We start from the raw sequence: 14,647 nt of genomic DNA on the forward strand, positions 1-14,647 counted from the left end.
GCAGGAGAGACGAAACAATAAAGTTAACACTTCAACACAGTTAAACTTTCCCAAACCCATCCTGCCCGACCACATAATTTGGCGGGCTTCTTCCCAAAACTGTGGTTGAGCATGGAGTATGTCGCTGGCATTACCATCAGGAAAATAAATGTACCGGTTTTAAGGTTCTTAGGTTGTATAATTTGCCACCCGACCCTCACTCCTGGAAATGTTTCAGCTGCAACCTAGTTTGTCCTCATTATAGCCCATTGGGAAATTGTCAATTCTATAAAGAGGGCATCACAAAACCCTCGCGATAGTGGGTGCAAAAAGGGGAACAAGTCTACAATAGATCATGGGGTTCCCATTGATTGGCGTCTGGCCTGAATTAAAAGTGGTTTAGCCCTCACGGTCTTGGAAAGTATGTTCCAGGCGAGCATAAAGGGACTCCCAATGCAAAAAGATATACCCAGGAAACTGTGAGGTTAAAGGTCGGGGTAGTATCATCGCATATTTCAGCTGTAGCTCCTTCATCCGTTGCTTGACTCCCACAAAGGTGTTGCGTTTATTTTGTGGACTTGAGAAGTAGTCAGGGTATATGGCTATCCTGCTGCTCTCATGAATGAGGTCTCAGTTGTCTCTTGCTATGGCCAGTATGGCGTCCAGGTCTCTATAGTTCAGAAGGCGTAGCAGAAAAGGCCTGGGGGTGCCCCAGGGATTGCGGGTCTACCCGGGACCCGGTGAGCCTGTTCCACCACAAAGAAGGCAGATAGTGTGTTAGTGCCCAGGTTTGTCTTGATCCAGCTCTCAATAAAGGCCACAGGGTTGTTGCCCTCTGCTTTTTCGGGCATGCCAATCATTCTCAGAATATTCCTTCGTTGGCAGTTTTCGTAGTCGTCCAAGAGATCAGCTTGGTTGTGTAGCTCTTGAGTGAGCTGTTTTATTTGATTTGGGATTGGGTTGCACCTGTCCTCGAGCCCGGAGACGCGTCCCTCCATGCTGTTCACTCTCTCTCTGACAGTCTGAAGCTCCGCTCTGAGCAAAGAGACGTCTACCTTTAATTCCTCGATTTATGTAGACAAAGCTGTTTTTGATTCTGCTATGGCAGCGGGCAAGATTTGGACTCCTGGGTCTTGCTGTGGGGGTCTGGGGGAGGCAATTCAGGATCCCCTGAACCCTAATCTGTGTCCCTGGATGTGGAGCTCGGGCCTTATCAGATTTTTTTTTGCAAACTGGTGTAGTGTTCTCTGCTTGGGGCCATATTTGCCCATTGTAAGTGAGTACTGTATATCCAGATATTGGAGGTCTTTGGGTCTGTGTATTTTTAGTTAATAGCGTGCAATGCACTGGACACCTAAATTGTTATAATCTCATGCTGTCACATCCACATTTCTGCCTGCTCTGCGTGACATTGGTATAGTCGGGTTGGTGTGGTACGGGTTGCTCTCAGCAGCTTGCAAAATATGAGGTTCTGCTCCAAAGTTGGTGTTGCCAATGTGTCTCATATGTTAGAGCAAGTATCAGAGATGCTGAGTCGTGGATGTCTTGCTTATTAGAAAAGTGAGTTGTGCAGTTAGTGTTATTTAAATAAACAGGAGGTTTCCACCAGAGGTGCTGTATGCAATGGGCAGATGCATGACTTCAGTGGTACTCCCAGGGGGGGCACTAGTGGGTAGCCAAAAAATTGTCTTCTCTCAACAAGCAGCGTGCGCCTGCTTTATAAAAGTGAGTAGCAGTCAGACAGGTTGTAGGGGCCCTCGCAGATGTGGCAATGAGTTCCTCTAACTCTGGTGACAGTTATAATAGGAGGAAGGCTGGGGTGCCCCTGGGGACCAAGAAGCCCCGGGTGTGTAGGGGGTTAATTTGGCTCCCTCTGGCACCAACCTGCATAAGCAACCCGGGACCCGTCTGGACAAACGGTTGAGTGCGCACTGGCAGCTTGAAGACGTTCACTGTCCTTCAAGCTGCCCGTGTGCGCACATCCATTTGGCCAGGCGGTCCGGGGTCGGCGCCTACTATAGTCCCAGACTTCCGTCACGGCGGCACTCCATTACTGGCTCTCACATCCCTTAGCGCACTCGTTCCAATGGGGAATAAGTGCGGGGACCTTACAGGACCTCTGTTGATGTGAATGGGGCTGTTTTAACCCCTGTATCAGTCGGCTGGCCAAAGAGATTATTGTTGGCCCCAGGAGTGCCTGTTGCATCTTTCCTCTTGCGTAGTTGGCCACACCCCTAGCCAATATACTTTACGAACCAATTGCCTGAGATCCTCAAGTGACCCCCACTCATCCAGGTGACTGAACTAGTTCCGACTAGAGACTGTTGAGAACATTCATATCCCTACTGCTAGCTTATACCAAGAAAGCATTACCATTAAATAGAAATATCAGAATCCCCCAAAAACATCCCTATGGGAAGAATTAATAGACCATTGTAGAAACTGACAAGGCTGCCCAGATAAGTTCTTCAAAGTTTGGTCACCCTGGATAGATCTGGCAACTTAATCTAAATTCACTTACCCCTATCCCTGTGTGCACAGCAACCAAAGTTCCGGCCATTCCTACAGGACTACTCTCATGACCGACACTTTAGAGTAAACAGCACAAACTGCACAGCTGATACTAAAATTTTTATTCAAAATTCCATATTTATGCTTAATTATTTGTGTAAAAAGTTATTTTATGTTTTGTTTATCCTTCTTTGTTACTGTTAAGGGTTGTTCACCTTCTTTTTATTCAGTCCAGTTGGTTTCAGATAGTTCACCAGAAATCAAGACCTTTTTCAATTACTTTCTATACGTGGCCATTTTTCTTATATTGAAGTGTAATTTTTTCACCTTCTTCTATATTTGTAAATAGCAGCTCTGGGAGGGGTTAGCTGAACTGTAAACTGTTTAAAACTGATACATTAAGTTGATAAATTTCAGGATCGGGTACAGAGGGTGGTTGTTAATGGTATATTCTCTACTTGGAAGTGGGTCCCTCAGGGCTCTGTATTGGGTCCACTTTAATTTAACTTTTTAATTAATGACTAAGGGGAGGTTATTATGAGTAATATATCAGTGCTTGCAGATAACACAAAACTATGCAGCCCAATTAATTCCATCCAGGATGCAGCATCCTTGCAGCAGGATCTTGACAAACTGGCAATCTGGTGGCTAAGTGGCTGATAAGATTCAGGGGCAGATTTATCAAAGGTCGAGGTGAATTTTCGATTGAGAAAAATTAGAATTTCAAGCAATTTTTTGTGTACTTCGACTAGGGAATAGTCCAAATTCGATTTGAATTTTTAAAAAATTAGAAAATTCAAATATTGAAATTTATCATGTACTGTACAAAATTTGACTTCGACCATTCGCCATCTAAAACCTACTGAATTGCTGTTTTAGCCTATTGGGGACCTCCTAGAACCTAATTGGAGTCAATTGGGGGACTTTGAAAAATCAAAGTTTTTTTTAGGAAAAACTTCGAATCGAATTCGATCGAATGCGCTATTCCTTTGATTTGAACAATTCGATTTCGACTGAATATGGACCTATTCGATTGAAAACTGACCTATTCGACCCAAAAAAACTTTGACTTAATTTCGGTTGGTCTTTTTAAATTCTAATTTCGACGTTTTTTTCAATATGAAATTCGACCCTTGATAAATATGCCCCTCAACGTTGATAAATGTAAAGTCATGCACCTGGGAATTTAGGTTTTGGTTTCCAACAGGAGGTTCCAGCTAAATGTTCATAAAGGTGTTTTTTACATTGAGAGCTGTAAAGTTATGGAATTCTCTCCTTGAATCAGTGGACTGCTTTTTTAGCAAGTGACGGAATACAGAGTTATGGAAGTTTATTATACACATTGATCCAGGGACTGGTCCTACTGCCATCTTAGAGTCAGGAAGGAATTTTTCCCCCTCAGGCAAATTGGAGAGGTTTAAACTGGGTTTTTTTGCCTTCCTCTGGATCAACTATCAGTTAGGCAGGTTTTATATATACTTAAAAGGTTGAACTTAATGGACGTCTTTTTTCTACCTAACTTTCTATGTTACTGTGTATTTCATATATTTGGCCCTGCTAAGCAGAATCCCTGAGTTTCATTAAAGGAAAACTATACCCCCCAAACAATGTCTCTATAAAAAGATATTGCATAAAACATCTCATATGTAAAATCCTTCTTCATGTAAATAAACCATTTTCATAATAATATACTTTTCTAGTAGTATGTGCCATTGGGTAATCATAAATAGAAAATTGCCATTTTAAAAAATAAGGGCCGCCCCCTGTGATCGTAGGATTCACTGTACTCACAAACAAACCATACATGTTAGGTCACATGAGCCAATTAACAGACAGAGTTGTGTCTTTTGCTTCCACACTTCTTCCTGTTACAGTTAGAGTTGTAGTATTTCTTGTCAGGTGATCTCTGAGACAGCACAGAGACCATCACGAAATGGTGGCTCAAGGCAAGAGATGTAAAAGGGCAATATTTACTTAAATATATATTCCAGTTTGGTAAGATTCTTTAATATGCCACTTAATATGATATGAACTATCTGTTGCTTAAGTGTTCATTTTGGGGATATAGTTTTCCTTTAAAGGCAGCTGTTATAACTGATACAATAGTTGCAAATATTCCATGGATGCTAATTGTATACTACCAAATTGTAACAATTGAGATTCTGCACCTGGATTTCTGAGCTGCCAGACTGAAACACCAGAGACCTTCAATTTTTGAAAAACTGTTTTTTAAAAAATTTTTTTTTAAAAAAGTCTTTATTTCTGATGAACAAAAATGACTGAACTGAAAAAAAAGTGTTTGGAATGTAAACAGCCCCTTTAAGTTATAAAACAAACTTATAGTTCTGTTAGAAGACATGCAGACCTTTGTTTTCATGATTACTATTAAGCTAGATCACTGGTCATGTAATATAATACAGTTTTGCTGTAAAAAGAATTTCATTGTTATGCCATGATGATTTCTTCAATAAAACAGTATTGTTAAAATAAAAAAAAGAGGGGGAGGAATGTAACGAATGGGATGTAAGCAATGTTGGGCCATGATCCATGAGCGCCCCAGCGATTGGCACTTCCCCCCACCCCCACATGATGATAGCATTGAGTGGAGCAAGGGACAAGACACACACATGAAAGATGCTTGGATTTGTTGATGATTCTAAAGTTTCCCCACACCCAGGCCAGAACTAGAGGTAGGTACACAGCAGAGATACCTGCCTAGCACCCCTCCATCCTTGTATATTGGGCACGTTCCTCTTCTGCCTATATCTAGTTCCAGTCCTGGTTGCAAAAGGCAAACCACATGCTTATACATTTTACTTAGGTTCTCACCTCCACATGGAACTCATTACTAATGTATCGCCCATTCAGTTCAGAGCAGATCAATTTAAATTTCCGGTCAAATAAAGAGGCAGTATTCCAGTTTCTATAGCGAATTAGATGCAGTAACTCTTCATAATTTGCCATGGAATCAATACCTGTAAAAACAAAACAAAATACCTTTAGTGAAAAAATGGAGACAGATAGTACTACCTCTGTATGAATTGACCTATGAAAATATCTGGGAAAATATCAAAAAGTATGGGGACCATGGCTAACACACAGTGTTGGACTGGGGTGCCTGGGGCCCACAGGAAACCTCATCTGAAGGGCCCGCACCCCCGGTACAAAATAGCATCCTCAAATGAATATCAAATTAACATTTTTATTTTTAAAAAAAGTCTGGAATAGCAGTAACAATATTAAAATAAATTATTAGTCAAAAATAAAAGAGGCTAACAGAATCCCTTTAAGTAAGTGCACATACAATATGAACAAGTAAACCTTTTTTTAACACTTTTGTTCATCAATAAATTATAGCAAACCAAACTTTAAACAACAAAGTACAAAAACATTATTTTGCATTGATTTCCCAGATTGAAAAGTGCACAGAACAATCCCTCTTAAATAAGAGGTTTGTGCAAGAGTGTAGATGACTTAGCAAAGTTATTAATTATGTCAACATACAATAAACTAGCAACAATTTCTCGTTCAATATTCAGAAGAAGAAATGCCTCTAATAGTTCTTGGCCAATCATGGATCTCAACGATTTTTACTATTTTTAGCTTTGAGAAAACTCATTCACAAAACACCTGAGTGCATGCTAAAGTGAGTAGTGTCTTATAGACAGCAGACAGGTTTGTGTAGGCAGCCGAGTGTAAGTTGTGATCATACAGGAGTTTGTAGCAGCAAGTGAGGCAGTTTTCACAGACACTTTTTAATATAACTGACTATTTCCTTCTCCTCGTCAGTTTCCTCTATATTGATGCAGGTTATTTAAGTAAGGCTGAGTATGACTGAATAGTCATCTTTGAACTTCAGAAGCTCGGGTTTCAACTGAACAGGGTCCAGACCAGCTAAATCAGCAATTGCTCTCTAATGCTTTATTTACCAGTAGGTCTTTCCAGCTGACACAATGTCACCCATTCCGATTAGAAGAAAAGAGGTTCTGCCTAAATATTCGGAAGGGGTTTTTTACAGTGAGAGCTGTGAAGATGTGGAATTCTCTCCCTAAATCAGTTGTACAGGCTGATCCATTAGATAGCTTTAAGAAGGGATTGGATTGCTTTTTAGCAAGTGAGGGAATACAGGGTTATGGGAGATAGCTCATAGTACAAGTTGATCCAGGGACTTGTCCAATTGCCATGTCAGGAAGGAATTTTTCCCCCTCTGAGGCAAATTGGAGAGGCTTCAGATGGGTTTTTTTTTTTTTGCCTTCCTCTGGATCATCTAGCAGTTAGGCAGATTAAAAAAAAAAAAACTGAACTTGATGGATGTGTGTCTTTTTTCAATTTTACTTACTATGTTACTATGTTTTTAGGTGTTAGGTGTTATTTGCTCTTCTCTGATTTGGCTAAACTGCCTAGGGTCCAAAACACAAGATCCTGCATGAGTTTCTCATTCTTAGAGAACTTTTGTTCAATACTGCATACAGCTTGATCTATGACTGTGTAGCATATTTGAACCTAAAATGCTTTAACTGGATCCACAGGAGGTTCATCTCTAGCTAGCTCTCCAGGCATCCGTTTTTTTTTCTTACTCTTTTTTCTGGAAGATTCTTCTCTACTTCTGCATGGACAGACATTTCATCAAAAGAACTGTCTACTTTTTCAATAAAAGCATTTACTAAAGCTAGAAGTTTTGGAAATGATGGCCTCAGTTTCTGAAGTTGACCTTTTGCCATTTCCACCATTCTCTAAGCTTTTAATATGTCCAGTCCACTAGTCTGCAGATGCCAATGGTGTGGAAATTTAAAAAATCTGCAAGAACAGGAAGGAAACAAGTCATGTTTCAAATCTTATCCATCCATGAATTAAATATTTTGCTTCACTGACAACTTCACTGTCAAACTGGGGAGACAAAGAAATATGTTCCAGACAGCATAGCAGTGTGATGTACAACTCTTTTGTCACGACCGGTACCCAATACCAGAACAAGTGCCAAGCACCCTGGTCTCGGCTTGGCTTCACCAGTAGTGTGACCACCGTTGGGCTTCAGGAGGAGCCCTCAGCTTACTTGGGTGCCACCTGGACTTAACGAGAGGTGCAAGGCAAAATGTTCTGGCTGGCAAGGGGCACGGCTGTTAGCAGAGTCTTTTGGGCCGAAGGTCACGGTACAAATGGCGCAGGCAAGAGAATCGTCAGACAGGCTGGGTCGAGGCAGGCAGATATCAAGAATCGTCAGGCAGGCAAGGGTCAAAGCCGGGTAATCAAACAGATGGGATCAAGCAGAAAGAGTAGTCAAGATGCAGGCAAAGGTCAGAGTACGGATATCAGAATTGTCAGGGAAAGGCAGGGATCAAAACCAGAATTCACATATAAAGTTTACAAGAACAAATAGCACAAGGCTTCAGGAACCACTAGAATAAAGATTCTATCACGGGCACCCTCTGGAAGCACTTTCAGACTATTTATAGTTTAAATTTGGCGCCATGCCCTACTAAATAGTGAGCTTAACCACGGGAATTTATGCCTGTAGAAGAAGTCATCCAAGCCCTTCATAAAAGCATTAAAGGAGTAGTTCATCTTTATGTTCTCAGCAACTTTCCAATTGGTCTTCATTTATTTTGTATACTTTTTAAAATTATTTGCTTTGTTCTTCTGACTCTCTCCAGCTTTGAAATGGCGGTCACAAACTCCGGCAGCCAAAAAAACTTCAGTAGAACCCCCATTTTACATTTTTCAGGATTAATTATATCTTAGTTTGTATTAATTACACGCTACTGTTTTATTATTACAGAGAAAAAGGAATTTTTTTTAAAGAAATCTGGATTATTTGGATAAAATGGAATCTATGGGCGATGGTCTTTCTGTAATTCGAAGCTTTCTGGATAATGTGTTTTTGGGTAACGGATTCCATACCTGCACAATATTTACTGTGTTAATAACAAGGGTTTAGCATTGCAGTGTTAATGTTACACTATTGGGGGCATGTGCATTGTAGGACTGGGACACCAAGGGCCCACCAAAAAACCTTAGACAATGGCCCACCAAAAAACTTTAGACCAGGGCCTCACCCTCAGTACAATTTTCTTCCTCTTTTCACTCAACCTCTATTCTCCTAGTCTCTTTTCTTTACATGCTATACTCTATTATTCTATCTATTTAACCTCTTTGTTCTCATAGAAATAGGGAATGGCTATGAAATAGGCCAAGTGTTTAGCAGCATGAGGGCCCACTGACACCTGGGCCCACCGGGATTTTTCCTGGTATTGCTATAACTGAAAATTAATCAAAATATTTTGGAAAAAATAAATAAACAAAGATATAAGAAATGTTTTCTTGCTGTTTTTAAAGTACAATCACTGTATACAATATGAGGAAAAGCATAAATATCTGCATTGCATACCTGCAGGTTCTGTAATTACTGCATTACTGTAATTACTGTATTATCTGAAAACATCCTCCAAAATGATTAAATAACTGCCTGTTCTCAAACATAGTAACATAGTAAGTAAGGTTGAAAAAAGACACATGTCCATCAAGTTCAACCTTTTTTTTTTTTTAATTACCTATCTGCCAGTTAGTCCAGAGGAAGGCAAAAACCCCATCTGAAGCCTCTCCAATTTGCCTCAGAGGGGGAAAAATTCCTTCCTGACTCCAAAATGGCAATCGGACTAGTCCCTGGATCAACTTGTACTATGAGCTATCTCCCATAACCCTGTATTCCCTCACTTGCTAAAAAGCTATCCAACCCCTTCTTAAAGCTATCTAATGTATCAGCCTGTACAACTGATTCAGGGAGAGAATTCCACATCTTCACAGCTCTCACTGTAAAAAACCCCTTCCGAATATTTAGGCGGAACCTCTTTTCTTCTAATCGGAATGGGTGACCTTGTGTCAGCTGGAAAGACCTACTGGTAAATAAAGCATTAGAGAGATTATTATATGATCCCCTTATATATTTATACATAGTCATCATATCACCCCTTAAGCGCCTCTTCTCCAGCGTGAACATCCCCAATTTGGCCAGTCTTTCCTCATAGCTAAGATTTTGCCAGACTAATTTAATTTCTTTTTATGAGTAGGCAAGTAGGGACCTTGATTCTTGGATGACAATGGATGTGATTTACTTAGACTTTGCTAAAGCATTTGATACAGTGCCACACAGAAGGTTTCTGGTTAAATTAAGGAATGTTGGCCTGGAACATAGTATATGTACCTGGATAGAGAATTGGCTAAAAGATAGACTACAAAGAGTGGTGGTTATTCTAATTGGACCAGTATTGTTAGTGGAGTACCACAGTGCTCTGTACTAGGTCCCTTGCTTTTCAACTTGTTTATTAATGACCTGGAGGTGGGCATTGAAAGTACTATTTCTATTTTTGCAGATGATACTAAATTGTGCAGAACTATAGGTTCCATGCAGGATGCTGCCACTTTGCAGAGTGATTTGTCTAAGTTGGGAAACTGGGCAGCAAACTGGAAAATGGGGTTCAATGTTGATAAATGCAAGGTTATATACTTTGGCAAAAATAATGTAATTGCAAGTTAAACACTAAATGTTAGTGTGTTGGGAGATTCCTTAAATGAAAAGGATCTTGGGGTTTTTGTAGATAACAAGTTGTCTAATTCTGGGCAGTGTCATTCTGTAGCTACTAAAGCAAATAAAGTTCTGTCTTGCATAAAAAGGGCATTAACTCAAGGGATGAAAACATAGTTATGCCTCTTTATAGGTCCCTGGTAAGGCCTCATCTGGAGTATGCAGTGCAGTTTTAGACTCCAGTCCTTAAGGTATATAGATGAGCTAGAGAGAGTGCAGAGACGTGCAACTAAACTGGTTAGAGGGATCGAAGACTTAAACTATGAGGGTAGACTGTCAAGGTTGGGGTTGTTTTCTCTGGAAAAAAAGGCGCTTGTGAGGGGACATGATTACACTTTACAAGTACATTAGAGGACATTATAGGCAAATAGCAGGGGACCTTTTTAACCATAAAGAGGATCACTGTACCAGAGGCCACCCCTTCAGACTAGAAGAAAAGAACTTTCATTTGAAGCAACGTAGGTGGTTCTTCACAGTGAGGACAGTGAGGTTGTGGAATGCACTGCTGAGTGATGTTGTGATGGCTGATTCTGTTAATGCCTTTAAGAGGGCTTGGATGATTTCTTGGACAGACATAATATCAAAGGCTATAGTGATACTAAACTCTATAGTTAGTATAGATATGGGCATATATAATTTATGTGAAAGTATGGAGGGGTGTGTGTATGGATGCTGGGTTTTCATTTGGAGGGGATGGACTTTGTCTTTTTTTCAAACCCCAATAACACAACTAGGCCTAGCAATGCCCAACTACAACGCGTACTATCTTGTAACACAAACGATCCATGCTCCAACTGGAAAACATTGACACTGAAAACTGAGCCTCTCTGCTAGAAGCCCTGTACTTTGGCTCCATAGAATCATTACACCATGCCCTTTACAGACCTAGGAAATCCGTATCCCCCCTTAATTCCCCTATTAGACGATACAAAAAAGACATGGGATATCCTTTATAAATCGACCAACAAAGATAACTCCCTCTCACCGGACATGCCCCTGTGGCACAAAGCCTCACTGAGTAACTTTGCCAAGTTCGGAGAGGGGGCCTCTGGGCAAGAGCGGGAGTCAAACAACTCCAACACCTGATGCATGCGGGTGTTTTCAAAACCTAAGATCAATTCCAGCAATCCCCAGAGTTGTCAGACCTGTCAGTGTATAGCTACATACAAATGCAACATTTATATAACTCACAATTTCAAAGAGATCCACCTAAATACAACACACAACAGTTGAATCTATAATACATCCACCAGATAAACTAAAGTCAGTGTCTAAAACATACACATACATGGCATCTCAAAAATATGACCCCAGACCCAGGGTCAAACTTAAGTGGGAAGGTAGTGGTATACACCTGGAACCTGATGACTAGGAGGATATAGAGGGCAACCTTTATCTCCCTCTACTAAGCACAAGAGACAGGTTCATTCAATTCAAAATTATACACCAAACTTACTTGACACCAAAAAAACTAAACAATTAAAAAAAAAAAACAATTGATGGGCCGCCTAGAACACTCTAGATGCCCTCGCTGCAACTCACCAGAAGCGGACTTCATACATCTAATGTGGCACTGTCCGGACGTTCAGGAATTCTGGAAAAAGCAATTTCAAGCAGACGAATTCTCACTACCACAAGTACTGAACCCAACCACCTTCCTAATGGGCCTAATAGACACTCTGGTACCCAGAACTCACTCCAGATTATTGGAGAGTGCTCCTATTCTACACCAGGAAAACAGGGGCCCTGCAATGGATGGGGCTGTCACCTCCTACTCTCCCAAAGTGTATTAAACAAATAAACTCTCAGCTGTAACTCTACAGACTAGCCTACATAGCCACAAAAATCCGAGAAAATATGGACCTCCTGGTTTGACTCTCCAGCAATATAGCCAATATAGTCACATGACCAGGGGCAGCTGGGAAATTGACAAAATGTCTAGCCCCATGTCAGATTTCGAAATTGAATATAAAAAAAATCTGTTTGCTCTTTTGAGAAATGGATTTCAGTGCAGAATTCTGCTGGAGCAGCACTATTAACTGATGTGTTTTGAAAAAAAATTTTTTTCCTATGACAGTATCCCTTTAACTAATGGAAAACATTAATAAAAAGTTACTATTAAAAAATAAGCATATTGCATGCCCTTAATGTTTCATAACAACCCCAAGAGTATGTACCCTGAAAACCCTATATTTTTGAAAAGTACACATTTCCCCAGATCTGAGATGGTTAAAGATATCTTTATTTTCCAAACTACACAGAGAAATTAACCTGGTTAGGCTGAGATGGGTTAAAAGGCATAAAAACTCCCTTCACAATGCCAGACATGCAGTATAACGACTTCTGAAAAAAGAAGGTATTTACTTGCCTTCATACTTGTCTTCATACCAAAAATAAGAGTTTTAAATCTCACATAAGGCATTATCGGCAGAGACATGCAAACCACTCCTTTATGTCCCCGTGGCCAACTATGCATACAAAACTGCTGGTTTTATAGCACAGGTACAGCCTAATAGTTCAGGGGCATGTATCCAAACTTGCAAAAAGTCTGTTTGATCAGTGCAAAATAGGACTCTCCAAGTCCTACCTACTCAGAAGTCATGTTCCAATATCTTGTGAAACAGGCTGTCTGCAAGTTTGGATATATGGCTCTGAACTATTATGTAACTATAAATGTATAGTTGGCCAAAGGGACATAAAGAAGTGATTTGCATGTTTCCACCCATAATCCCTTATGCGAGAGTTAAAATCAATTTTTTATATGAAGGCTGTGCTATGTGTGTAGCATGAATCATGGCAATACCTTCAGTTCCCAGAAGACTTTACACATGTTCCAAATTACCAAATCGCAAAGCTATGCTAGGCACAGTTTTTATGACATTTCTTAAAATCTCCTAAATATATTACAAATAAAACATTCTTAATATTAACGCCATGTCTCCTGAACAGTTTGATGCCCAATATGCAGGATCCAGAGTATTGCACAGCAGAAAGAGAGTGGGTGGCGCAGGGGGCTGTAAATCGCAGCCCAAACACAGCTGTGTCATACCTGTGTCATACCACACGCCACAGACCCCCAGTCAGCCGGGACCTCCATCCACCTGGATGTGGGCAGAGACAAGGGGCAGCATCAGAACATCGAGCATGTGGTGTGCGGGGACAAGTCCAGCGGGAAACACTACGGTCAGTTCACCTGCGAGGGCTGCAAAAGTTTCTTCAAGAGGAGCGTCCGCCGGAGCTCCCTGATCCGCAGCTTCACACACTGTCAATAGAATATGGGAGATAGCCAGGGAGGAGAAAAAGAGCACCACAGGATGGATCGCCGCCCTGTTGTCTTTTCTGAAGAGGAGCGGAAGTGGAGTTTCGGTAAGTTATTTCTTAATAAAGGCAAAGGCTTTGTGATTTTAAAGTTTCATTTGTCTTGGTGTTTATTTTTCAATGTATACTAACTAATTTTTTAAAAAAAATGTTTTGATGTTACTGGTCCCTCAATATGGACTGACAGTTGGTGTATAATTACACTCCAGTAGGTTGCCCAGTGTTATTATTGCATTTAGTATTTAATATATGCACAATATCAAAAAGCAGTCATCACAATGGCAGGCATTATACAATAATGGTGGTAGTAGGTAATGCCAGCTCTGCCCCAACCTCAATTGTTGCAGAGAGGTCAAACTAGGAAGCCTTATATTTTGGGTATGTGCTAACCACATCCCAGGCCATGACCTCCTAATCCAGTGATCCCCAACCAGTGGCTCATGAGCAACATGTGGCTCTCTGACCCCTTGGATGTTGCACCCAGTAGGCTCAAAGCAGGTGCTTATTTTTGAATTCCTGGCTTGGAGGCAAACTTTAGTTGCATAAAAACTGCCATACAGAGATGCCTGTAGGCTGCAAGTCCACATAGGAGCTACCAATAGCCAATCATAGTCCATTTGGCACCCCCAGGAACTTTTTGTATGTTGCTCGCCAACTTATTTTTACATTTTAATGTGATTTTCAGTTAAAGTTTGGGTACCCCGCTTCCCTACTCTACCTGACTCCTGCCTGTTCCTAAGGATATTCTGATACATTTTCAATGGCAGGTGCAAATTATAATAAAAGGTAGACTGTGCTGTTACTTCAGATCAACGGGGTGAAGAGGTGCAAAATAACATGAAATATGTTTGTGTTTCTACCCGAAGTGCCTTTTGCTTCCTTGGTGGTAGTGGATGAAGCCAGCTTTTGTCTTCCCATTATCCAACACCTTTGATCACTACCGCAAATTGCTGGAGCTAGATGATATACTGTTTTCTGTGGTATTACTTAGACCATCTAAGTAATACCACAAAAAACAGTAGATCACCTATACATTGGGGAGACAAAACAACTGCTCTCCAAGCGAATGGCTCAGCATAGGAGGCCAACTCTACAGGGCAAAACTCAGCTGTCTTTCTACACCTAAAAGACAAGGGACAATCCTTTGAAGATAGCAAGGTCCAAATCTTGGATAAAGAAGACCGCTGGTTTGAACGAGGCGTAAAAGACGATTCATGTCAAAGTGGAGAAACCATCCCTGAACAGAGGCGGGGGCCTTTG

General features: G+C 40.8%; 1 protein-coding gene across 2 annotated transcripts in view; it reads right to left on the bottom strand.

The window, feature by feature from the left end:
• Positions 1–14,647, bottom strand: part of LOC108697542 (calsyntenin-1) — a 388,939-nt gene that overhangs the window by 20,175 nt on the left and 354,117 nt on the right. For both annotated transcript variants that reach the window (XM_018227676.2, XM_018227675.2), the window contains exon 14: positions 5,320–5,465. In XM_018227676.2, coding sequence (XP_018083165.1) covers positions 5,320–5,465 — 146 coding nt within the window. The remainder of the gene's footprint in view (positions 1–5,319; positions 5,466–14,647) is intronic.

Source organism: Xenopus laevis, chromosome 7S (assembly GCF_017654675.1).
Source record: "Xenopus laevis strain J_2021 chromosome 7S, Xenopus_laevis_v10.1, whole genome shotgun sequence".
NCBI classification, from domain to species: domain Eukaryota; kingdom Metazoa; phylum Chordata; class Amphibia; order Anura; family Pipidae; genus Xenopus; species Xenopus laevis.